At 44.6% G+C, this 26980-nt stretch overlaps 1 protein-coding gene across 2 annotated transcripts; it reads left to right on the forward strand.

Annotated features, from left to right (window-relative positions):
- The first annotated feature begins 345 nt into the window (after positions 1-345).
- LOC110489365 (phosphatidylinositol-3-phosphatase SAC1-A) lies at positions 346-26925 on the forward strand. 2 transcript variants are annotated; one of them, XM_036970929.1, is made up of 20 exons: positions 346-849; positions 2453-2550; positions 3363-3437; positions 3819-3946; positions 7831-7980; positions 9832-9891; positions 10160-10193; positions 16959-17060; positions 17260-17345; positions 19188-19274; positions 19431-19499; positions 19951-20030; positions 20178-20276; positions 20726-20966; positions 21282-21351; positions 22453-22525; positions 22881-22974; positions 23195-23287; positions 23471-23528; positions 23738-26925. In XM_036970929.1, the coding sequence occupies exons 1-20, from the start codon at positions 821-823 to the stop codon at positions 23872-23874; spliced, it is 1863 nt and encodes a 620-aa protein (XP_036826824.1). In that variant the 5' UTR covers positions 346-820; the 3' UTR covers positions 23875-26925. The 2 variants fall into 2 exon arrangements, with proteins under 2 accessions (XP_036826824.1, XP_036826825.1); XM_036970930.1 differs by having other exon boundaries at positions 691-849; positions 20726-20864.
- The last annotated feature ends 55 nt before the right edge of the window (positions 26926-26980 follow it).

Here is a 26980-nt window from a genome sequence, read left to right on the forward strand (position 1 = left end):
CTGGGGCCCACATCAAAATATTTTTCCACCGGCACAGGTTTCATTGAGCTAGGCTGAAACACCTGCATTTTGGAGCTGCCTTACTCAAGAAAACAAAAAAGAGACCATGTTTGTATGTGGCTTTATTAACTCAATGATATATATATATATATATATATCGTTTTCAAACTGATATGTGACACCTATTAATGCCAAAATGACATGCAAAACAGGAAAGCCTCCATTTTATAAAAAAAATAAAATGTGGGTCTCAAAACAGGCCCTGCCCCGAATGACGGGTCGCCACTGCATTATTGTAATCCTTTTCTGAATATTCGATGAGGGTTATTGACGTCAATCGCCTGTATTCAACTAGCCTCATGTCATGAATATGCATAAATATCTCGAGACAACTTTGATATTAACTGTTTTTTTCTCAAATTTTCCGGGATGTAACGTGTCCTACTTACATCGTACCAACTTAAGCCTTACGAAACTTATATTCGATCAAATAAACCTCAAGTAGCAAATAAGCTATTTTTTTTGTTTACCAAATTCGACACTCATTGACCGACAAACAAAAACTCCTATGCTTGGAGGGCTTAACAACGAAAAACCGCCACCCGCTGGAGGGAGACTGATTTTCCTCGGAGTTGGGCTTCTCTCTTCCTCTTCCTCTCTAATACCTCAGTGCACTGAGTTAAAAACAATTTTTTTAAACGTTTTTTAGTCATTTCCCGCAACCAGTAGTGGGCGGCAATACACCATTTCCGGTGTTGTCCGCCGTAAAACACCACCATCGAAGAAGATTATTAAGGTCAGATTGATACAAGAAGTGAAGATGCCGACTGCCTACGAGAGGTTCAATTTGTAAGTATTGTGCTTCACTTTTAAATGTAGTTAAACGACACCGATCAAGTATACTCAATATCAGGTTCACGGTTTCACCCAAAGAGACGTACAGTGGACATGTGTCAATATCTTGTCATGAATTTCAAAATTCGGGTTGACATCAGCTAGTTAGCTTGATTGCCTGCTGTGTGCTAGCTAAGCTAACAATCAATGGCAATCCCGTCTAGAACTCGCTTAAATACCTAGTTAACAAGCTAACTATCTATTTGTCTAGATTAATGGAAACGACGAAATGCCATTAATGTTGTATAAGCAGTTGCCTGTCATTTCAGGTCAGCTTATTAGCTTGTGTAGTTGCAAAAAATATAAATAATAATAACATAATTGTCTTATTGTTTGCTAGTAGATGTGGATAAGCAGCAGGGGATAACACTGACCAGAGATCTGGCCTTTCAGCTATATGATATACAATACATGGAGTAGCCTACAGGGTGGGCAATCAGACCAATCGTATATCAGTCCAAGTTTTGCATAATTTTTTTAATTTTTATGTGCCGTCTTTGTAGTGGGTGTGACAGTTTGCAGGACATATTGGGCAACATTGGGGTGGGGTGCTGAATAGCTGACTGAGTGGCTCAAAACGACAAGTAAATGGGCCAAGTCAGTAGTAGATGTATTACCACAACAATGGTGCTCATGAAGTATTGATGCTGTATCAGAGTTGGCACGGTTAGCTCGTTGAGAATAGGTATCTGCCCATACAATGGCCATGAACAGGTTCTAGCCTACTTTTTCATGTTAAGTCATGCGAGCAGCTAATTGAAATATGGAGTGGTTGTTATGCCAGCAGTATATCTGGTTGTCCCAGGCTTTCCTGTGGCATGAGAATGTGCTGAAAAACCCCTAACAATAAGGCTTTTGTCTGGCAGCCACTTCTCCTCAGTCCTCACTTATAGCTCAGGGTAGTGCATGATGGCACTCCATTCTACAGACTTTATTGTCGCCCAGAAATGAGGTCACATTTTTCTGGTGCTTGATTTTCAAGCTCTTAAAAAACCTGCAAGCAGGTTAAGTTGTTCAGCCCGTTTTATGCTGCTATAGGAAATCAATCATAGCCAGAGAGAGAGAGAGAAACACCTTTGTTACACGGTACATTGTTCTTTGCCGTTCCTTTTAGGCCAAAATGTTCTTTGTTTGCACAGGCGTGGATGAGCTGTTGTAGGCTAGGCTTACTTGGCTTTGTGTCATACAAGGCCTCGGCTAAGACGAGTGTTGCGCAATCTTTCTTTCAGTCTCTCGCTGAATGCACCATTTTAAGCCTAATCATTGAAGAGATTCATGCACTACAATACTCACTGACAGGCAGTGGTGTAGAAGAGAGTTGCCTTTAATGCAGACAGACAGTTGCAATGCTCAGTCCTCTTGAGCGAACCCGTTTAAATGATCTGACGATGCAGATCTGTTGTGATGTTAAGCTCACATCATTACATGCCATGCTCTCTTGACCCAACATGTCACTGGATGTTCTCTGTAAACCTTCTCCGGGGTGAAGTATTCCCTAGGTACTTCACCCTAGTCCGCAACATACTTGAACCTCATTATTCCCCCTCCCTTCCCACAGGCACACCAGCCCAGAGAAGTTCTACATTGAGGCCTGTGATGACGGGGTGGATGCAGTTCTGGCCATCGACAGGGTGTCCAATGAGATGACCCTGACTGGTAAGACATAGTGCCCACTGTAGCAAAACGCTTTGCAACAGAAAACAAAAATAAGCTTTTCTTATTGGTTGAAATCAGTTTGGTTCCTCCCAGTTTCGGCTTCCATTTGGATTCTAGTGAATATGACGCTGGTGGCTTCAATGGGAAGAGTGTCAACACAAAACAGAACTACGTTGCCGTTGATTGGCGTGAGTCAACAGAGTTCAGGGTCAATACCATTAGAATTCCTGTCAGTTGATATGGACATGAAGATGCTCTGTGTTGCTATGTAAATAGTGGACCCCTGCTCATGGTTCTAACCATGCCTTGACCCTTTTAATGGCTCTGTACGAGTGCCTTGCCTCATTGCCGAGAGGGTTTTTCCTAGGTATCCAATGGAGTTCCTGAAGTGAGGAAGTTATGAATAGTGACCAATGGTGCTGTTTCTGACCGACGTTTTATAGACCGTCCTCTGGGCCACAGAGACATTTAGCTGTTTTTAAAGCTAGTTTGCTGCAGTTCTGCGCGTGTGTCCGTGGCTTACGCTGTGTTCTTATGCTGTCTGAGTGACATTTATTAAACATTTATTTCAAAATCAATTCCATTACCTTTTTGGGAAATGTTGATTCTCCCGGTCTGTCTTATTTTATTTTGGTGATTTGTTAGTTCTCAAAGATTATATTTCAAGATGTATAGATAGCTCCATTATCTTTTCTTCGTATGTTACGGTATGTCTGGTTTGAGTTGTTTTATGTTTTTATACTGAAAGGTTTTACCATCTCGAAAACTAAATGATTAAAGGTGAACCACTGATTTTAGTCTCGTTTCTTTAGGGAAGAAGGATGTTCCGTCGTCAGCCAACACCAGGCCCATCTGTGGCATCATGGGAACTGTCCGCCTGGTGGCAGGTAGGTCCACAGCCTGACAACACTGGGCTGGTCCTGTATATGTTGTCACACAAGATGTAGGACTACCACTTGGTGCGCCCCAACAATATCTCCTTCATTCTGAAGTGTGTACTCGTTCACTACTTGCCACAAATCTAAAAACATTGGATTGGTGGAGTTGTGGCCTAGCCACTAGCGGGTGTTTCCACCATATTCCTTAGAGCAGTAATTTACTTTCAAATGAGTTGGAAGTGAACCAAGTGCACACTTTGGAAGAACGACGAGATCATTTGTACGTCATTTCCATCTTGTCCCACAAGATGTACCCCTGTAACACTGCTACTGTTTAGATATGGGGCTGACCAGGCTGCCAGGTTAACCCATGGATTTCCCCTCTCACAGGGATGTACCTGATTGTCATCACCAAGAAGAGGAATGTGGGCAGCCTCTTGGGTCACGCTGTGTGGAAGGCAGTGGATTTTGACATCATTTCCTACAAAAAGACTGTGCTTCACCTCACTGAGAACCAGGTGACAAACACGCTCTGGCACATTTTTGGGGATATTATGTTTTTGTTATTTAAATTTGTTTGTTTCTAAATCTAGTCTAAAATTAGAGGGGGAGACAGGCAAGTGAGAGGACAGGAAGGGTGGTCGTGTTTATTCAACACCAGTCTCTGGTGGTAAATAACGTATATGTGACTAGCCAGGGTTGTTACCAATTCCAATATGCACCACTGTCAGCTGATTCTGTTTCAGCCTCTTTCTAGATACTGTATGTGTATTCATTGATAGTTGGTGCATGTTATCACTCCATCAGTACACAGGGAGAATTTGGTTTGAATTTATGCTAGTGTTTGCCAAGCAGTAGGGAAAGCACACTCCCATGGAAACAGTCCACAGCCCTGAGGAAATGGCCTATATACCGTGTCTTTGAACTAGCGGGGACCGAGCTACAGTAGCGTTAGGACGGCTAACAGACAGTAGCTTTTGAACTAGAGGGGACCGAGCTACAGTAGCGTTAGGACGGCTAACAGACAGTAGCTTTTGAACTAGAGGGGACCTAGCTACAGTAGCGTTAGGACGGCTAACAGACAGTAGCTTTTGAACTAGAGGGGACCTAGCTACAGTAGCGTTAGGACGGCTAACAGACAGTAGCTTTTGAACTAGAGGGGACCTAGCTACAGTAGCGTTAGGACGGCTAACAGACAGTAGCTTTTGAACTAGAGGGGACCTAGCTACAGTAGCGTTAGGACGGCTAACAGACAGTAGCTTTTGAACTAGAGGGGACCTAGCTACAGTAGCGTTAGGACGGCTAACAGACAGTAGCTTTTGAACTAGAGGGGACCTAGCTACAGTAGCGTTAGGACGGCTAACAGACAGTAGCTTTTGAACTAGAGGGGACCTAGCTACAGTAGCGTTAGCACGGCTAACAGGCAGTAGCTTTTGAACTAGAGGGGACCTAGCTACAGTAGCGTTAGCACGGCTAACAGACAGTAGCTTTTGAACTAGAGGGGACCTAGCTACAGTAGCGTTAGCACGGCTAACAGACAGTAGCTTTTGAACTAGAGGGGACCTAGCTACAGTAGCGTTAGCACGGCTAACAGACAGTAGCTTTTGAACTAGAGGGGACCTAGCTACAGTAGCGTTAGGACGGCTAACAGACAGTAGCTTTTGAACTAGAGGGGACCTAGCTACAGTAGCGTTAGGACGGCTAACAGACAGTAGCTTTTGAACTAGAGGGGACCTCCTGTTTCAACAACAAGCTCCTTTGCCTTTATTCCCTACTGTTGGAATCACACAATGACAAAGTTAGTATGTCATTTCAGTGACGCAGGCCATGTACATTATTCATCAAGGCTGGCTATTCCTGTACTGCTAATTGAAAGAGCAGCCTTGGCTTGAGACTGTAAGGTTACATCCCAAATGGTATCCTTATCCCTATACTACTTTTGTAGTGCACTAGAGTCCCATCAAAGGGACTAGGGTGCCGTTTGGGACATAACTTAAGTCACTGTAACTGCCACCGGGGAGTTTATAGACGCACCACAGCACAGTCAGAACAACGCTGGCTAACGGCACGGCTGACTAAGTTTACACTGTATTGCCTTTAGTATGGAAAACGGAAGTTGTGTCACTGTTTAAAAAAATATATATATATTTATATACACGTTTTTGGCCCATACACCACAGCCCTTCAGAGGACAGAAATAACATTTAAAAAAAAATGTACACTTTTTTTTTTCTTTTGTTGTTACACGTAAACTACACGGATTTAACATGCACTACATGTATGTGGACACCTCCTCGTCGAACATCTCATTCCAAAATCATGGACATTAATATTGTGTTGGTCCCCCCCCCCCCCCCCCCCCCCCCACCCCCACTTTGCTGCTACAACAACCTCCACTCTTCTGGGAAGGCGTTCCACTAGATGTTGGAACATTGATGCAGGGACTTGCTTCCATTCAGCCACAAGAGCATTAGTGAGGTCAGACTCTGATGTTGAGCGATTAGGCCTGGCTTGCAGTCGGCGTTCCAATTCATACCAAAGGTGTTCGATGGGGTTGAGGTCAGGGCTCTGTGCATGCCAGTCAAGTTCTTCCATACCGCTCTGTAGCCATTTCTGTATGATCCTCGCTTTGTGCACGGGGGCATTGTCATGCTGAAACAGGAATGGGCCTTCCCCAAACTGTTGCCACAAAGTTGAAAGTCAAAGAATCATCTAGAATGTCCTTGTATGCTGTAGGTTTCCCTTCACTGGAACTAAGGGGCCCGAACAATTATTCCTCATCCACCAAACTTTACAGTTGGCACTGTGCATTGGCATTGCGCATGGTGATTTTAGGCTTGTATCCGGCTGCTCGGCCTTGGAAAACCATTTTAATGAAGCTCCAGAAGAACACTTGCTGATGTTGTTTCCAGAGGCAGTTTGGAACTCGGTCGTGAGTGTTGCGACAGAGGATATACGTGTTTTTTTTTTTACGCGCTTCAGCACTCGGCGGTCCCGTTCTGTGAGCTTGTGTGGCCTACCACTTTGTGGCTGAGCCGTTGTTTCTCCTAGACGTTTCCACTTTTTACAATAACAGCACTTACAGTTGACCGGGGGCAGCTCTAGCAGGGCAGAAATTTGACTAACTGACTTGTTGGAAAGGTGGCATCCTATGGCGGTGCCACGTTGAAATTCACTGAACTCTTCAATACGGGCCCAGCCTACTGCCAATGTTTGTCTTGTTCTATTTTTATACACCTGTCAGCAACGGGTGTGTCCACATACTACTAGTACATGGTTGTCACACTGTTTACTTGCCATGTAAAGAAAGACCTATATCTTATTAGAAAGGTCAGTGAAAGTTAAGTTTGGACCTAAAATGCTTCAAGCGTTTTAATAGTGGAAACTGGGGCTGGAGATTAGTTTGGAGGTGTTAAGAAACATGTATGATTCCAAATGTCACCCTATTTCCCCATGCAGTGCCCTACATTTGACCAGAGCACCCGGGGCGCGGGGAGAGGAGACAGACTGCACTCACTGGCAAAAACAGGATATTAAAGTGCTGACATATAATGCAGGGAAGCAGCCTTGTAGTGGGTGAGGAGGTAATAGGACGATTCTCGTTTGTATTTCCTTGCATCCTCTCTCCTTGCCGCTTCTCTTCAGAGCGCATTGGAGAAGACCTGAGGAGGAACCTCTTCTCCAATACTGTTGAGAAGGACACAAGCAGATGGGATGTGAGGGATCGCGTAAAGACACTTGGGGAGAAATCCTTGTGGGCGTAGTCGTAGAGTCATTCATGTCCGTCTTCTCTCCCTGGGCTAACTGGCTTAGCATTCAGAATACAGATCCTATTAGACATGTGGAGGGAGGGGCCTTAATGCCTGGGGTTGCTCGGTAGCTGAAGTAAGACACCTGCACCATATAGGGAATAGGCTGCTGTCATTTGGGATGCAGAGATCATTAGTGGTTATGCATCCTAACCTCCACGTGCAGTAAAGCCCTGGGAGGGAGGTGAAGTGGACAAGGTTTAGATGGAAATCTATCAACGGAGGGCTATTGTAATATGTCAATGATGTCATTATCCATGCAATAAGGCCACGTTTTTAAAAAATTATATATATATTTTTTTTTTTAACACACTGGAGTCAATTGAGGCTGTGATACTGCTAATACTGTCAATCTGATTCAAATGTATTTCATTTGTTTATTGGTCACCAAGTAAGATTTTATTTCCATGTTTCTAAAGCATGCTGTTTAATTTCATTAATGAAAACATCCCTGGCTTAACAGCCTCTCTTCTCACACGTCACACTTCACACTTCAAACTCCTACAAACTGCACTGTCATGAGTTGTGCCCAGCCAGCTAATCTATTTTCTCCCCTCCTCTCTTCCTCTCTCTCTCTCTCTCTCTCTCTCCAGACGCAAGACAACAAGACATTCCTGTCCATGATTAACAACGTGCTGACTACAGATGGATTCTACTTCTGCACTGACTATGACCTGACCCACACCCTCCAGAGACTGGCCGACGTCAGCCACGACTTCCAGGAAATGAGCCTGCTGGAGAGGGTAGGAGAGGAGGGGAGACCTTACATAACCTTCTAGGCTCTTTTGTAGACCTGGAAAGATTGGATATTAGCAATATGGCAAACTATCTACTTCTATCAGAGGGCAGACACTTTTTTTTTTTTTTTTTTGTGTGTGTGACATTAAGTCCAGCTGTTTTTACTCGACACAAGATAGTTAAATGGAAATGCATCCTAGCAGGAAATTGTCTCATCTATTTTATATGCAATTTTTTTTTGTATAAATCACAGGACAAATTAACAGAACACAGCTAGACGCTGCAGTCTTCACTATATATATAGTGCCTTACTTTGAAACATGGTCCATAGGGTGACAGTATGGGGGCAGACGGGGTACGGTATGGGGGCAGACGGGGTACGGTATGGGGGCAGACGGGGTACGGTATGGGGGCAGACGGGGTACGGTATGGGGGCAGACGGGGAACGGTATGGGGGCAGACGGGGAACGGTATGGGGGCAGACGGGGAACGGTATGGGGGCAGACGGGGAACGGTATGGGGGCAGACGGGGAACGGTATGGGGGCAGACGGGGAACGGTATGGGGGCAGACGGGGTACGGCATGGGGGCAGACGGGGTACGGCATGGGGGCAGACGGGGTACGGCATGGGGGCGGAGGGGGATAGATAGGTACTCCTGTTCCATGTCTAAACTAGGGGCACACATTCTACTCACCAACAAACCAGTTGAACAAGGTTTCATTGGAGAAGAAAGTGAAAATCCTGTACACATTCTGCACATGAGAGTAATGCCTCAGCTGAGACTGAGGGGGGGGGGGGGGGGGTTGAAAAAGTCAATCTGTGTGTACACATGAGGGCAAGGTGACTAGTGTGGTTTACATGCATGGCAGGAGCCCAAACACCACAGTTTGCAGTGGCAGTGACACTGCTCCAATATGGATGAGCCATGGATATCATCTAATGGGACAATACCACAGATAGATGACAGACCACATCCTGTGAAATATCTATTTTAGAAAAACATATTTTGATAATACACTCTGACCTCAGCCTTCGTGGTTGACTTGCTTTGTACGCAGTAGGAGAACTCTGGCCGTGCCCCCCCCCCCCCCCCCCCCAAAAAAAACTCTTATGCTCCTAAAATAAGCACTTCATCTAGATTTGAAAGAATAGGTTAGTTATAAGCAATAGGCTGGTAGCTTCACCTTGCCCTCGTCTAATCAAAGTAGTGGTTGAAGCTCTTAGGAGAATTGTGCACTGATACATTGGAGAAAGCCTGTATTCCCTTCCCACATGTCTCAGGATAATAGCCTGCGAAAGTTAGCATGTATAGAATGCAATAATTAACTAATATTTGCCATATTTTAACAATTCTCTTGTGCCAGCGTATCGCCACGGCAAACTTTAATAATTGGATGGTGAAACTTGTCAGCCAATTAGAAAAGCGAAGCAATTCAGGCATAAATAATTAGTTTTAAAAAATGATTTTAGCGAGCAGTGGGCACTTAGAATTAGATGTGGAGTTTTGTAGTTATGGAGAAATCACGTACCTTAAAATTGATTTGGCAATCATCATTTTTTTTGGGGGGGGGGGAACAGTTTCCATCATTTGTCGTCATAAAGAAAGCTCGACAAAATGTAAAAATCCACCCGTCAAACAGATGTTGTACGATCTTTAGAAAAGGTTTCCTATATCTGCCTTTTCCATTTCACGTTGCAGTGATTTATTTATTTTCTTTAATAAATGGAACTCTCAGTCAATGGAAACCTGGCCGTTGTCTGCTAAAACTCAGCGAGTGGAAATAATTTACTGCAGATTGGACAGATTGAAGGAATTGATTGACTCTGACTGACTGATTGGTTCTCGTGTTTCTAGGCAGATCAGAGGTTTGTGTGGAATGGAAGCCTCCTGAGAGAGTTCCTTACCCAGCCGGAGGTGAGTGATATGAAGAGGACATCACAACACCTCCACCTGTTTGCGTTATAATACATTACACATGTCCACAGTCTTCATTCGCTTGTTTTCTTATTCTGACGTACCGGAGGTAATAGTATTAGAATATGGACAAGATAACATCAACCTTACCCCTCTGAAATGGTCTGTTTTAACAAGAACACACTATAGATGACCAGTCTTTTATTCTTTGTTCTAATGTATCTAGTGACAAAGTTTTAAAAAATATATTCTTTGTTTCCCTTTTCAGCTCCACAAGTTTGCGATCCCTGTTGTCCATGGCTGTATCCTTTTCACAGTCTTGCTTTGCTCCCACTGATCTTTCTTGTAGTAATAATCAGTGGAACCACATCCGAACATAAGACTTTGAATGGGTCTCTTGAGTGTTTTCAAGAACCAATTTCAACTCAGTGGAACTTAAATCATTCCCATCGGGAACTTTAGAAATCCATTGCAAGGTCACAAATAATAGCGTCCTCCACTTAGCGTACCCAGTACAATGGCGTCCTCCACTTAGCGTACCAAGTACAATGGCGTCCTCCACTTAGCGTACCCAGTACAATGGCGTCCTCCACTTAGCGTACCAAGTACAATGGCGTCCTCCACTTAGCGTACCAAGTACAATGGCGTCCTCCACTTAGCGTCCTCCACTCCCTGTTCCAAGATGGCGTAGCAGTAGGACGTGTTGTCGTGTTCCTTGTATATATCGTTTGTTTTCGTTTCGTTTTCTTCACATATCTTTAAAACTTTTTGCTGAACCTCAACTTCTTCTAAATACTCTCCTGCAACCCGCATCACCCAACGTAGCTTTTTTTCCTAAAGTATTTATATTTACTTCGGATCTGGAACCCCTCAACTGAAGCTAGCCAACTAGCAAACTAACTACCAGCTTCAGCAAAACATTGCTAGCGGTCTTCAGCTAACCGGTCAGCTAACCGGTCATCAGCTAACCTTTAGCTCGGAAAGCTCTCGCCAGTTCGAACAACGCGACTCTAACCAGAGCATAACGGACCTATCTATTATTTTATTTTTATTTTTCACCCCCGGATTCCCATCGCAAACGGAACATTTTGAGCTCCTGCGCTACAATATCCAGACCCACGACCGGTCCATTGATGTCACCGCATGAAGAGGAATAAACAGACTCCCCCCATCGCGACGTCCCCAAAGGCTAACTCTCTAGCCCTTGCTATCTCCTTGCTTGCAAATTCGGCCTGCTAACTGCTAGCTTGTTTAGCCCGGTCCGCTAACTGCTACCGTGTTTAGCACCGTCTACTAACTGTTAGCTTGTTAGCACAGGCCTGCTAACCATCTGAATCGCCGCGTCCCAAACACTCACTGAACCCATATTTACTTTCTATCCCTTTTCGATTTTTTTATTTGTTTATACCTTCCGGTAACCTGCCTCACCCAATGTGATACGGAACCGCTATTATCTTTACATTTTTAGAACACACTCAAGAACCTTCAGAAGCTAACCAGCTAACTGGCTACAAGCTATTTAGTCATTGTTAGTTTTCTAACCTGGATAACACTCGCCAGTCCAGCTTCCCTGCCCCATCCACCGCTGCCCCTTGGACACTGATCACTTGGCTACATAGCTGATGCATGCTGGACTGTCCATTAATTCACGGTAATCCATTCTGCTTGTTTATGTTTTATCTGTCGGCCCCAGCCGCATTTAGGCTCTGTGTGTAGTTAATCCGACCCTCTCTGCCTAATCAATCGCCATTCTACCTGCTGTTGTTGTGCTAGCTGATTAGCTGTTGTCTCACCTACTGTTTTAGCTAGCTCTCCCAATTCAACACCTGTGATTACTGTATGCCTTGCTGTATGTCTCTCTCAAATGTCAATATGCCTTGTATACTGTTGTGCAGGTTAGTTATCATTGTTTTAGTTTACAATGGAGCCCCTAGTTCCACTCTTTATACCCCTGATACCTCCTTTGTCCCACCCCCCACACATGCGGTGACCTCACCCATTACAACCAGCATGTCCAGAGATACAACCTCTCTCATCATCACCCAGTGCCTGGGCTTACCTCCGCTGTACCCGCACCCCACCATACCCCTGTCTGCGCATTATGCCCTGAATATATTCTACCATGCCCAGAAACCTGCTCCTCTTATTCTCTGTCCCCAACGCCCTAGGCGACCAGTTTTGATAGCCTTCAGCCGCACCCTCATACTACTCCTTCTCTGTTCCGCGGGTGATGTGGAGGTAAACCCAGGCCCTGCATGTCCCCAGGCACCCTCATTTGTTGACTTCTGTGATCGAAAAAGCCTTGGTTTCATGCATGTCAACATCAGAAGCCTCCTCCCTAAGTGTGTCTTACTCACTGCTCTAGCACACTCTGCTAACCCTGATGTCCTTGCCGTGTCTGAATCCTGGCTCAGGAAGGCCACCAAAAATTCTGAGATTTCCATACCCAACTATAACATCTTCCGTCAAGATAGAACTGCCAAAGGGGGAGGAGTTGCAGTCTACTGCAGAGATAGCCTGCAAAGTAATGTCATACTCTCCAGGTCCATACCCAAACAGTTCGAACTACTAATTTTGAAAATTACTCTCTCCAGAAATAAGTCTCTCACTGTTGCCGCCTGCTACCGACCCCCCTCAGCTCCCAGCTGTGCCCTGGACACCATTTGTGAATTGATCGCCCCCCATCTAGCTTCAGAGTTTGTTCTGTTAGGTGACCTAAACTGGGATATGCTTAACACCCCGGCAGTCCTACAATCTAAGCTAGATGCCCTCAATCTCACTCAAATCATCAAGGAACCCACCAGGTACAACCCTAACTCTGTAAACAAGGGCACCCTCATTGACGTCATCCTGACCAACTGGCCCTCCAAATACACCTCCGCTGTCTACAACCAGGATCTCAGCGATCACTGCCTCATTGCCTGTATCCGCTACGGAGCCGCAGTCAAACGACCACCCCTCATCACTGTCAAACGCTCCCTAAAACACTTCTGTGAGCAGGCCTTTCTAATCGACCTGGCCCGGGTATCCTGGAAGGACATTGACCTCATCCCGTCAGTTGAGGATGCCTGGTCTTTCTTTAAAAGTAACTTCCTCACCATTTTAGATAAGCATGCTCCGTTCAAAAAATGCAGAACTAAGAACAGATATAGCCCCTGGTTCACTCCAGACCTGACTGCCCTCGACCAGCACAAAAACATCCTGTGGCGGACTGCGCTAACATCGAATAGTCCCCGCGATATGCAACTGTTCAGGGAAGTCAGGAACCAATACACACAGTCAGTCAGGAAAGCTAAAGCCAACTTCTTCAGGCAGAAGTTTGCATCCTGTAGCTCCAACTCCAACAAGTTCTGGGACACTGTGAAGTCCATGGAGAACAAGAGCACCTCCTCCCAGCTGCCCACTGCACTGAGACTAGGTAACATGGTCACCACCGATAAATCCATGATTATCGAAAACTTCAACAAGCATTTCTCAACGGCTGGCCATGCCTTCCGCCTGGCTACTCCAACCTCGGACAACAGCTCCCCCCCCCCCCCGCAGCTACTCGCCCAAGCCTCTCCAGGTTCTCCTTTACCCAAATCCAGATAGCAGATGTCCTGAAAGAGCTGCAAAACCTGGACCCGTACAAATCAGCTGGGCTGGACAATCTGGACCCTCTATTCCTGAAACTATCCGCCGCCATTGTCGCAACCCCTATTACCAGCCTGTTCAACCTCTCTTTCATATCGTCTGAGATCCCCAAGGATTGGAAAGCTGCCGCAGTCATCCCCCTCTTCAAAGGGGGCGACACCCTGGACCCAAACTGTTACAGACCTATATCCATCCTGCCCTGCCTATCTAAGGTCTTCGAAAGCCAAGTCAACAAACAGGTCACTGACCATCTTGAATCCCACCGTACCTTCTCCGCTGTGCAATCTGGTTTCCGAGCCGGTCACGGGTGTACCTCAGCCACGCTCAAGGTACTAAACGATATCATAACCGCCATCGATAAAAGACAGTACTGTGCAGCCGTCTTCATAGACCTTGCCAAGGCTTTCGACTCTGTCAATCACCGTATTCTTATCGGCAGACTCAGTAGCCTCGGCTTTTCGGATGACTGCCTTGCCTGGTTCACCAATTACTTTGCAGACAGAGTTCAGTGTGTCAAATCGGAGGGCATGCTGTCCGGTCCTCTGGCAGTCTCTATGGGGGTGCCACAGGGTTCAATTCTCGGGCCGACTCTTTTCTCTGTATATATCAATGATGTTTCTCATGCTGCGGGCGATTCCCTGATCCACCTCTACGCAGACGACACCATTCTATATACTTCCGGCCCGTCCTTGGACACTGTGCTATCTAACCTCCAAACGAGCTTCAATGCCATACAGCACTCCTTCCGTGGCCTCCAACTGCTCTTAAACGCTAGTAAAACCAAATGCATGCTTTTCAACCGTTCGCTGCCTGCACCCGCACGCCTGACCAGCATCACCACCCTGGATGGTTCCGACCTTGAATATGTGGACATCTATAAGTACCTAGGTGTCTGGCTAGACTCTAAACTCTCCTTCCAGACCCATATCAAACATCTCCAATCGAAAATCAAATCAAGAGTCGGCTTTCTATTCCGCAACAAAGCCTCCTTCACTCACGCCGCCAAACTTACCCTAGTAAAACTGACTATCCTACCGATCCTCGACTTCGGCGACGTCATCTACAAAATTGCTTCCAACACTCTACTCAGCAAACTGGATGCAGTTTATCACAGTGCCATCCGTTTTGTCACTAAAGCACCTTATACCACCCACCACTGCGACTTGTATGCTCTAGTCGGCTGGCCCTCGCTACATATTCGTCGCCAGACCCACTGGCTCCAGGTCATCTACAAGTCCATGCTAGGTAAAGCTCCGCCTTATCTCAGTTCACTGGTTACGATGGCAACACCCATCCGTAGCACGCGCTCCAGCAGGTGTATCTCACTGATCATCCCTAAAGCCAACACCTCATTTGGCCGCCTTTCGTTCCAGTTCTCTGCTGCCTGTGACTGGAACGAATTGCAAAAATCGCTGAAGTTGGAGACTTATCTCCCTCACCAACTTCAAACATCTGCTATCTGAGCAGCTAACCGATCGCTGCAGCTGTACATAGTCTATTGGTAAATAGCCCACCCATTTTCACCTACCTCATCCCCATACTGTTTTTATTTATTTATTTTTATTTTTCTGCTCTTTTGCACACCAATATCTCTACCTGTACATAACCATCTGATCATTTATCACTCCAGTGTTAATCTGCATAATTGTAATTATTTGCCTACCTCATGCCTTTTGCACACAATGTATATATAGACTCCCCTTTTTTTCTACTGTGTTATTGACTTGTTAATTGTTTACTCCATGTGTAACTCTGTGGTCTGTTCACACTGCTATGCCTTATCTTGGCCAGGTCGCAGTTGCAAATGAGAACTTGTTCTCAACTAGCCTACCTGGTTAAATAAAGGTGAAATAAAAAAAATAAAATAAAATTAGCGCACCAAGTACAATGGCGTCCTCCACTTAGCGTACCAAGTACAATGGCGTCCTCCACTTAGCGTACCAAGTACAGTAGCATCCTCCACTTAGCGTACCAAATACAATGGCGTCCTCCACTTAGCGTACCAAGTACAATGGCGTCCTCCACTTAGCGTACCAAGTACAATAGCATCCTCCACTTAGCGTACCAAATACAATGGCATCCTCCACTTAGCGTACCCAGTACAATGGCGTCCTCCACTTAGCGTTGTTAGTGTTCAAATACTGGAGAGTTGAGACCAAATCACGGACGCTGGACAGAGTGGATTTCAGTTGTAACGAAAGACAGTTTTAATGAGTCAGAGATATCTTGTCCCGCAGTTTTACGTGCACGGACCTAGTTCACATAACTCGGCAAGGAGCCAGGTGAAAAAGAGGCCTATACAATGGTTACATACATTTTTATACATAGAATAAAGTAGGTGGAGTCTTGTCGTTTCGGTCTTCTTGACTGGTCGGAGGGTTGGAGGCGGGCCTTGCTCTAGCCAGAGCGGGCCCCATTGGTGCACAGCAAAAGTTCTTTGCTCTTGGGACCGGCCAGTTAGAGGGAGATGAGATGTGTGTTTATATAAGGAAGAGGGGGTCAGTCTTATGGCTGGGTGTATGTGTTCTTACGACGGAATGTCTTTGTTTATATGAGCTATGTGTATGAATATTTATATAACAGCGTACCCAGTACAATGGCGTCCTCCACTTAGCGTACCCAGTACAATGGCGTCCTCCACTTAGCGTACCCAGTACAATGGCGTCCTCCACTTAGCGTACCCAGTACAATGGCGTCCTCCACTTAGCGTACCCAGTACAATGGCGTCCTCCACTTAGCGTACCCAGTACAATGGCGTCCTCCACTTAGCGTACCCAGTACAATGGCGTCCTCCACTTAGCGTACCCAGTACAATGGCGTCCTCCACTTAGCGTACCCAGTACAATGGCGTCCTCCACTTAGCGTACCCAGTACAATGGCGTCCTCCACTTAGCGTACCCAGTACCATGGCGTCCTCCACTTAGCGTACCCAGTACCATGGCGTCCTCCACTTAGCGTACCCAGTACCATGGCGTCCTCCACTTAGCGTACCATGGCGTCCTCCACTTAGCGTACCATGGCGTCCCCCACTTAGCGTACCCAGTACCATGGCGTCCCCCACTTAGCGTACCCAGTACCATGGCGTCCACCACTTAGCGTACCCAGTACCATGGCGTCCTCCACTTAGCGTACCATGGCGTCCTCCACTTAGCGTACCATGGCGTCCCCCACTTAGCGTACCCAGTACCATGGCGTCCCCCACTTAGCGTACCCAGTACCATGGCGTCCACCACTTAGCGTACCCAGTACCATGGCGTCCTCCACTTGGGATAAGTCTCAAATGGCACCCTATTCCTTATATAGGGCACTTCTTTTGCCCTGATCAGTAGTGGTGCACTATATAGGGAATAGGGTGCCATTTTGGATGTGATCTTGGTACAATTTGGCCTGATGATGTAGCAGTGTGTTCTGTGAGGTCCTTGACCCTGATCCAGTCATCGTGATGAAACCGTGTCGTGTCAACGGGAAGATCTTTGAATGGATCCTCATCTCCAGGAGGAGCTGCTTCAGGGCTGGGGTCAGGTACTACGTCAGAGGTAAGACACGGGGTCACGTCCCGATTGGAACCTTGTTCCCTATGTAGCGCACTACTTTTGACCAGGGGCTCTGGTCAAGTAGTGCACTATATAGGGAATAGGGTGCCAATTGGGATGGAACCATGGTACTGAGCAGCACTACTGGCATGTTGAATAGGTAATAATCATTCTCTCATTATTTATTTTTTTCCCCCCTCAGGTATCGATTCTGAGGGCCACGCTGCTAACTTTGTGGAGACTGAGCAAATAGTCCTGTACAATGGAGGAAGGGCTTCATTCGTACAGGTGAGTAGTTGTGGTGCTCGCAGCAATGGTAGTGTTAGCAGTGGCAGCTCCGGCAGTGGCAGCTCCGGCAGCAGGGGAAGAGGTGGTAGTGTTAGATGGCGGTTTAGGAATAGTCTGGGAGAGAACGTATAGCCCTAGGCGATGCTGTTGGTTCATTGATTGTGCAGGGCGGCAGGGTAGCCTAGTGGTTAGAGCGTTGGACTAGTAACCGGAAGGTTGCAAGTTCAAATCCCAAAGCTGATAAGTTGCACATCTGTCGTTCTGCCCCTGAACAGGCAGTTAACCCACTGTTCCTAGGCCGTCATTGAAAATAAGAATTTGTTCTTAACTAACTTGCCTAGTTAAATAAAGGTAAATAAAAAAACACTAAGCCTACAATTATAGTGAATTTGTATTTTATTTTGAAAAGCCTAATTACTATAGGGAATTTTTTTTACATTTTAATAATTAATTGGGTGACCCATTACCTTTTAGCTATATAGAATATCTCACCATGTGTTCCCATCTCCACTCTCCTTTATTCATTTCTGCAGTATGCAGTGGGGCTATCAACAGTTTAATGAAATATGTTTAGTTGTGAAAACAACATGTTACGATCAATGTTCCCGAACAGATTTCACTTGGTTTCCCAAAATGTAAGCACTGGGTAGCTGCAGGAGCATGGTTGGAGAGATCATGGCACACAGAATATCACCTGTCACGCAGCGAGAGCATGAACCTCAAACAGTGGTTTACACACAGAGTGAACAAAATGTTCTTAGATTTATTTCTCAACTGCTCATATTCCGTACGGCTCCGTTATAAAACCGGGGTAGCCTACCCGGCGTCATGGTAAACAGATACGCGGGAAAACGTGCTGCCTCCATTCGGCTATTGGAGTGTATTCAGATAACATGTATTTCATCTCTTGTTCCTGTTCCTGTTTGTTGCTGCCCACTTAATAACGGGCCATTCTAAATCAAAACCAGTTGTATGTATTAGTAAAGACTAGATTAAATTGAGAATAGTCTGATGGGTGACAATATGATCATCTGTGCAGCCTGAGGCAAAGAGAAGATCACAAGCTTTAAAAAAACAAACATTTTTTTGTAACTTTCTCAAATCAACAGCCTATATATCATGGCAGCTGCATCATGCAGCCCATATATATGTTTTGATATGTAAGACGTGAAGGTTTATTATTTACAGGACCTGTTTCAAATGATCACTTTTACGCTCATCGTAGCCACTTTGTGTACTGGTCCCGGAATGGGGGAAAAATAGTAGCCATTATATTTTATTCAGATAAGTTCAAATCTATTCTTCTTGCTATAAAATAATGGTGCTGGACTTATAAGGATATCTAGTCTGCTAAATGAACCAGCCTACAGCCTATGGCCAGATAACATACAGCAGACCAATTCATGTTCTGTTTTAAGTAAATGTATATATTTTTTTCATATAATGCTTCTTTAGACCGGACTAAAGTAAATAATGGATTTATTTTGATGGTGTATATTAAATGGATCTATTAGACTTTCTTTTTATATGTATATTTTCCAAAGGTGTGCATCAGCTGCTTGTATTCATTCAGCTTATATGCATGGGGGCCTTAAATGCATGGAGGCCTTAAATGCATGGAGGCCTTAAATGCATGGAGGCCTTAAATGCATGGAGGCCTTAAATGCATGGAGGCCTGGAGATGCTCAACGTGTGTATGTTAATTACTGTGAGACCGGCAGTCTTTTGCATGACAGTAACCGGCTGGCAAAATTGAAAGACCTCCACAACCCTACTCTGAACCAATACAGAGAAATAAGAGTTTTTTTTAATTTTATTTTTTAATATGTTTTCTGTCCACAGACACGAGGCTCCATGCCCTTCTTCTGGTCTCAGAGACCCAACCTGAAATACAAGCCCAAACCACTGATCAGCAAGAACACCAATCACGTAAGGGCTTTCATATGTTCTGGCAGCTTTCCCCTCTTATCTATTGCACTATTTGTCTAGTCAGTATAACAGGTCAAAGGTTAGGTAAACCCACTCTGTGGATCTCCTGTCGACCAAATCCTCAATTAACTAATTCTCCCTCAACTGTCTTCCTAGATGGATGGTTTCCAGAGGCATTTTGACTCCCAGGTCCTCATCTATGGAAAGCAAACCATTCTGAACCTGGTAGGACCCTCTTTTTTTTTTTTATTTTTTTTTTTTTAAGCCTCACGATGGCTAAAACAAATCCCTGTCAAAGCATTGTGAAAGAGAAGCATTAGAAGGATTTATATACACTAAACAAAAGTATAAACCCAACATGCAACAAGGTGCATTACAGGTGAACCTGTAATGATCATGCTGTTTAATCAGCATCTTGATATGCCACACCTGTCAGGTGGATGGGGTTATCTTGGCAAAGGAGAAATGTTCACTGACAGGGATGTATAAACCAATTTGGTAACATTTGAGAGAAATATGCTTTTTGTGCAGTATGGAACAGTTCTGGGATCATTTATTTCAGCTCATGAAACATGGGACAAACAATTAACATGTTGCTTTTTTAAAATATATATATCTTTTTTTTTACCATTTTTGTTCAGAGAAAGATGGTGTTTTTTCCCCCTCCTTCCTCCAGATCAACCAGAAGGGTTCAGAGAAGCCACTGGAGCAAGCCTTTGCCAAGATGGTGTCTGGCATGGAGAACGGCATGATCAAGTAAGACCCAAACACCGCACTCCTGAACACCCTCTCACCCATCGTCTTATCATTTCTATGATTTTTTTTATACAATTTTTTTTTAGGTGAATGGGTTCATTGATGGACGGATCTAACACATCCACTCGTTGTTTCTTATGACTGCAGGTACGTAGCATTCGACTTCCACAAGGAGTGCAGCGGGATGAGATGGGATCGTCTGAATATCCTGGTGGACAATGTGGCTGAGACACAAGATGAATACAGGTATTACTCTCCTATATTGACAATAAGCTGCTAGTCTACACCCACAACCATACAAGACTCGGGTTAATGTTCTTTAGCAAGACGATAGGCATATGAACACAGACGAGGCTAATTGTCTTCTCCTCTGCCCTTTATCTCTGGTCTGTCTTCATGGTACAATGCCAGTGATTACATTAGTCAGTGACTTCTGAAATTCCTCTGGGCATATGAGTTTTCCCAGGCTGCATCCCAAGTGGCAGCCTATTCCCTTCCATTGGGGCTCAAGTAGATGGTGCACTATATAGGGAATAGGGTGCCATTTGGGACTCCTCTAGCCTTCTGTAGCCCCTCTGTTGTCTCCCTGCAGAGGGAGCGGTAGGTGTTGTTCCAACTTTACAGTGCTGTCACTGGCTCCGTGGATATGTGTTCTCCTAGCCTTGTCTCCTGACTCCTCTGTTGTCTGTCTGCAGCTACTTCATGGTCGACGCGGCGGGGAAGGTGTTGTCCCAGCAGAAGGGGACGTTCCGCAGTAACTGCATGGACTGTCTGGACCGTACCAATGTCATCCAGAGCATGCTGGCCCGCCGTTCCATACAGTCCCAGCTACAGGTAGGAAGTCCCCCAGAGCTGGCCCGCTGTTCCATACAGTCCCAGCTTCAGGTAGGAAGTCCTCCCGAGCCGGCCCGCCGTTCCATACAGTCCCAGCTACAGGTAGGAAATCCTCCCGAGCCGGCCTTCCATACAGTCCCAGCTACAGGTAGGAGCTAGGAGGGTTGCACTCGTTATTACTTGAATCCCCCTTGTTTCACACACTGGGGCGTGATCCTTCTGACCGTTAGATGAGAGAGTTAGAGATGAGAGGCAAAGGGTTGAACAAAGACAACCAGTGGCTACTGTTTCCCACAGTATCATTGCCAGTTTATTTTTGAGAACAAGCTGAATTTACTGAGACCTGTCCCCAGTTCTCAAACCTATCACCTTCTAAATGGACTTATGTATGTATGCTTGTTTGGTGGTTGTCCACAGAGGATGGGTGTCCTGCATGTGGCCCAGCGGATTGAGGAACAGGCCGATTTTGAGAAGATCTACAAGAATGGTAAGTGGGCCCCGCCCCTCTACAACCTATGAATGGCAGCTGCTTTAGGCCTTTTTACACACACTGCATTCTCTTAGCCCAGGACTTCTCCTAACCCTTAGTTAAAATCAGCCCTGGGCTAAGGAGAGGCTGTCAGCCCTGGGCTAAGGAGAGGCTGTCAGCCCTGGGATAAGTGTAGTGTGTGTGTGTGTGTGTGTGTGTACGCAGCTTTTGAGTGAGGCGGCAGGTAGCCTAGTGGTTTGAGCGTTGGTTAGTCACCGAAAGGTTGCAAGATCGAATCCCTGATCTGACAAGGTAAAAATCTGTCGTTCGTTAACCCACTGTTCCTAGGCCGTCATTGTAAATAAGAATTTGTTCTTAACTGACTTGCCGAGTTAAATAAATAAAATATGAAGTTGATCTGTGTGGTCCCTCACACTATTCTCAGGTGACCACATGTCCTGAATTGTGTGGGACAGTCCTGCATTTTGTCCTGTAACCAAACAATAATGTCCAGAATAACTACAAAAAGTGTGCTTCTGAGGAAGAGCTTCATATATCCAGTAATTTCCTCAAACGTATGTTCTCCATGTTCATTAGTTTCTCATTCAACAGATTTTCTGCTACTTCACTGCTGTTTTTTAAAAGCCTCCCTAACTGTTTTCCATTCCCTGAGAAAAAACAGAAATGTTTCCTTGGCCAAATATTCCCAGCTCCACGTGGTCTCGTTTCTGCATCGCCACATTTTGCGCAAGGCAAAAAGAGTAGGCTACACGCGCGTCAATTAGCTTGTTACGAATTATACCCAACTTGGTGTTTGAGTTGGTTAAATGTCCACTTTTCTCGATACAATGTGTGTGTGTGGGCATAGGCAGACGTTGCAAAGGGAGGATGCATTTGATGTGTATTCTGTAATGATATTTAATGGGACTACTCTGTCGGTACAAACTTTGAGAAATGATGACGTAATTTACAGGGGGATGGGGGTGCTGCCAACACTTTGTATTCGTGCAGGCTACACAGTCCCGCAAAAGCATTCTCTTGTCCCGCATTTTTTGGGTATTTCTCTGCTCACTAATAATGTCTGTCCGTGTTGTTTATATTCTTGTTTCTCTGCGCTAGCTTGGGCTGACAATGCCAACGCATGCGCCAAGCAGTACGCCGGTACGGGAGCCCTGAAGACTGACTTCACAAGGTACTGAACGTCCGTGTGCTGCTGACCTACAGGTCTTCAGACACTATGCTTGCGACTGTTGAAGGTCAACTGTTTCGTTGCGCGGCTTCAATTTGAGGTCCCTTGTGCTTTAATTTATATGTGGACTTTCTAGGTACTAGCTGGTTGGTGTGTACAAGTAGTACAAGTTGACCATGAGATGTAGTGTGTTGATGGTTGTTATTTCTTCAACACCAGATTGATGCCATTCAATTAGTATTGCTATGTGGACAAAATGGCAGACTATCTCTGTCTTTCTGGTTATTTGTGACGTGTGTCACTCGTCCTTGTTGTGGAGAGTTTGTGTTGACGGTGTCTGTTTCTTGTCCTTCATCAGGACAGGGAAGAGGACCCAGATGGGTCTGGTGATGGACGGCGTGAACTCTGCCATCCGTTACTACAAGAATAACTTCTCTGACGGTTTCAGACAAGTACGTCTGGTTTTTAAGGTCTAGAAAAAGGACATTAAATAATTTAGTGAACTACTACTACTACGTAAGGTAGTCGGTAATAAATGATTATATCAGATATCTACTGTATAGTTGAGAAATCTTTCCATAGACCAATATTGCTTTCTTCGTTTCTGTTTTTGCTTTGTTAGTTGTCGGCTCGTTTGTTGCTCAAAAGGGTACGTGTGTTTCTTGTCTCCAGGATTCCATTGATTTGTTCCTTGGAAACTATGCTGTTGACGAAACGGACGGCCCCACTCCACTCCGTATCCAGAAGGACTGGAAGTTCCTCACGGTCAGTTGCATCCCCATTACTGCTGAGAGATGGAGACCGGTATCATCATAGGAGTCAGGAGATGCATTTTTTGGGGATGTCCAGACTGATCAGTCATGTTTTGTCATTCACTTCACACGACTACATCACTGGTCCTCTCCTCCCATTCTAATATGGAGTTCTGTATGTTATCTTTGCTTGCAGCTGCCCATCATCATGGTGGTCGCGTTCTCCATGTGTATCATCTGTCTCCTCATGGCTGGTAAGAAAACCACTGTTCATCTGACAAGTCAATTTTAGCCTTTTAACGCTAGCTCTACTAACCTCAGGACGCTAGGGCATGCTAGCTTGTTCTGGTCATGTCTATATCCATCAAATGTGTTCATATCTGGTCACAAAAAAAATCACTGTTTCTTTCTGTATATCTTTTGTGTACTTTATTGGTTGTTCTCACGTCCCCCTCTTTCCCAGGTGACACGTGGACTGAGACCCTGGCCTATGTGTTGTTCTGGGGCGCTGCCGCCGCCGTCACCGCTGCTGTCATCGTCTTCAACGGCCGCGACTTTGTGGACGCCCCCAAACTGGTGCAGAAAGAGAAGATGGACTGAACCTGTGTGTATGTGGAAAGCAGCTCGGCTCAGCAGACTCCTATACCTCTTAATTCAACTCTTCCTCTTCTTCCTCCCGGCTGCTCGAGGCTCGGACTCTGCACATAACTGCTCTCTACGCTGTCGTCCTAGGGGGCGGCATCCCAAATGGCACCCTATTCCCTATATAGTGCACTTTAATGGGGTGCCATTTGGGATGTAGCCTTATAGTTTCTATTGGGGCTTCTATTCTAACCCTGAACTCCTGTTTATCAGGCAGCAAACCCGTTGAGCTGAACTGTAGTCTCCTATCAGACTCTCTCACCTCCTTCACTTTCCAGGCCATCATCCTATTCCACATTCCTTAGATCATGGTGTTTCATTTATTTTGTTGTCTGGTGTTGGAGAGGGTTGGTGGTTGGCGTAGTCGGCCGACCGTGGTGACGGTTTAACCAACTTAAGGCACACAGGGTTATTAGAGTTCTCTGAAAACACGTCACAACTTCAGTGAATTGCAGGAGAATTCTTCATTTTCCACTAAGGCAACTTAAACAAGAATATTCATGTAATACACTAATGAATGGTTTCTTTGGTTTAACTATTGTTTACTGTAATTTAATAAAATGCAATTATGTATTTTAAACTAGAAATCCACAGAGAAACGGTTGGCATTTTCACAGGCACTAGAATGACTGGGGTACATTGTTCAGAAAGATAACATGTTTTGGTTGTCCTATTGAACGTAATAAGCCTTACTAAACTCATTTTAAAAAGCGCTATACAACTAAACTAGCTAGTTATCCTAGAGAAGAATGACGTGGAGGGGGAGAATGTCTTCCTACTATGAACATAATCATGTATAGTATTTATGATTCTATTTATAAGTAAGGGTTTTGTGCTTGTCTTACCATCTTAGTTTTGCACTTTGGGTGAACATCTAAGAAGTTGCACATAGTATTTGATCTGAGAGGTGTGAAATCTTTCAATGTTCATTAATTGTTGGTTGTAGTGGTCATTATACCAGTGTTCTCCAACCCTGTTCCCGGAGAGCTGCAGTCCTGTAAGTTCATTCCAACCCTTACCTAGCTCACCTATTAGCTGGTTGATCAGCTGAATCAGGTTCGTTACAACTGGGGTTGGAGCAAAAACCTGCAGGAGGCTAGCTCTCCGGGAACAGGGTTGGAGAGCCCTGCGCTAATACCGTAGTTGTCATGTGGTGGCCATTTTCCAGCTGTTTATAATAACCTTGTCTTGTCTGTGTGTTCTAGTTGACGTCTCACACGTTTTTGAAGTGTTATCTTGCTGAGGGTTTTCCCCCTAGCACTACTAAAACCCTCAGTGGATTGAGTTTCATACTCCTGCTCTAGATCGGTGTTTTCCAAACCTGGTCCTCCAGTACCCCAAACAGTAAACACTATTGAAACCCTTTACAAGCACACTTGATTCAACTAATCGTCAAGCCCATCAATGAGTTGAACGAGGTGTGTTTGTAGCCCTTGACAATTCAACTGTACTGTTGGTGGACCAGGGTTGGAAAACACTGATTTTAGATACTGCCTTAACAAGCTCGCCCCACAATGGATGACGGGGTGGACTTAAGATAATCGTTCCTTGTTCTCATGAATATGATTGCGTCAGATTAATGGTTTTCAGGGTGTTTCCAGATGTACTGTATTCATTAGAGATTGTATTGTAGACTGTTTATGTTGCTATGCCTTTCTGTGCCTGCTTTCCAGCTTGGATTTCGATCTTGCATTCATAATACAGAAGTAGTTGTCATGGTGTAAATATTCTAGAACAGAATTGCAATTCCATTGCTCATTTAGAATGTGTTTGTAGTAAGTTTTAGATCTTTAGTTAAGTTAGAATCATGTTTATATGCTAGAACTGTTTTATTCAAGCTGGGCAGTGGTAACACCAGAGGGGAGGACCAACTCAAGCTTGTCTACTGTGCTACCGTTATGCGTTTCCATGAACATATCCTTGTAATTATATAAACTGTATATTTTACATTAAGATTGTATGCTGAGCACTTAGTTGCAGATACTAAATGTAAAGATCAAGCAGTGGTTCTTTGTTTTTCTTCTTTCTGGATGAGACTTTAGAAGAAGTGTTTCGTGTGAGTCAACAAGAGCATTTTTTTTTGAAGGTGTATGATTTTGCCTGGTGAATATTTCTGTTTTTATATGGGGATTGGAAACTATCTTGGGCTTATGTTTTGAATGTCTTTATTTTGGAATATGGTTGTTGTATTCATGATGTGGTAGTGGATAATATTTTTTTTAATTATCTCCTTTCCTCATCACCATTCCTTGGTTGTTTATTCAAAACCCTGAACATTCATTTCCTATGACCATAATACATTTTAACTGGACTGATGTAGCCTGGTCCCAGATCTGTTTTTGCTATAATGCCAGTCCTTGTCATGACAATGGGTGACCATGGAATTTGCATGATAGCACAAACAGACTGGAACCCAGGCTAGCTTTGAAGATTCTGGCTAGTAAATCAACTGAGGTCAGTTGTACACATACCTAAATATGGTCAATTCTCATAACTTTTTTTTTTTTTTTTTTTCATTTTGCAAATGTAAGTGGCAGGCTGTTACTGAAACTAGTGATTTATCGTCACGTGCTGTGACATTGGTTTGCTAGAAAGACCATATTCCCAGTTGGTGCCGTGTAACGTCAGAATGTAAAAAGAAAATGACATCCTTCTTCAAAAATTGTTACTGAGTGGTTCAGCGGTATGACAGGATCAGTAGCTTACTACACTTTAAAAAACTTAACATCACATGGTTATACTTTTGCAATCCGATTGGCTATAACCTAAACAAAGTTAGATATTTAACTCGCAATGTAATTTAGAGGGTAGTCGCAGATGTCCTATTTTCATAATGAATGGTCAAATACCTGAAGATAGGATAGCCTATCCTCTTGTCCGAGAACTAGGCGATGACCTTGCTGTGAATGCAATTATGTAAACTGTCAATTGACACATTATTCCCCACTTTGTAATTCCATGTGAGGTTTATGGATGATTTATCAATAAACGACTATTTAAAAAAAAAAATGTTTCGTGTTCAATTTAAATATTTTTTAAAACATTTTTGGCGTGAGTGGTATGA

The sequence above is a fragment of the Oncorhynchus mykiss genome, chromosome 32 (genome assembly GCF_013265735.2).
Source record: "Oncorhynchus mykiss isolate Arlee chromosome 32, USDA_OmykA_1.1, whole genome shotgun sequence".
In the NCBI taxonomy this organism is placed as follows: domain Eukaryota; kingdom Metazoa; phylum Chordata; class Actinopteri; order Salmoniformes; family Salmonidae; genus Oncorhynchus; species Oncorhynchus mykiss.

Coding starts and splice junctions, on each gene's coding strand:
- LOC110489365 (XM_036970929.1), top strand. CDS start 821: ATGCCGACTGCCTACGAGAGGTTCAATTT. Junction 7,981..9,831: donor AAATGAGCCTGCTGGAGAGG/GTAGGAGAGGAG, acceptor TCGTGTTTCTAG/GCAGATCAGAGGTTTGTGTG. Junction 23,529..23,737: donor CATCTGTCTCCTCATGGCTG/GTAAGAAAACCA, acceptor CCTCTTTCCCAG/GTGACACGTGGACTGAGACC.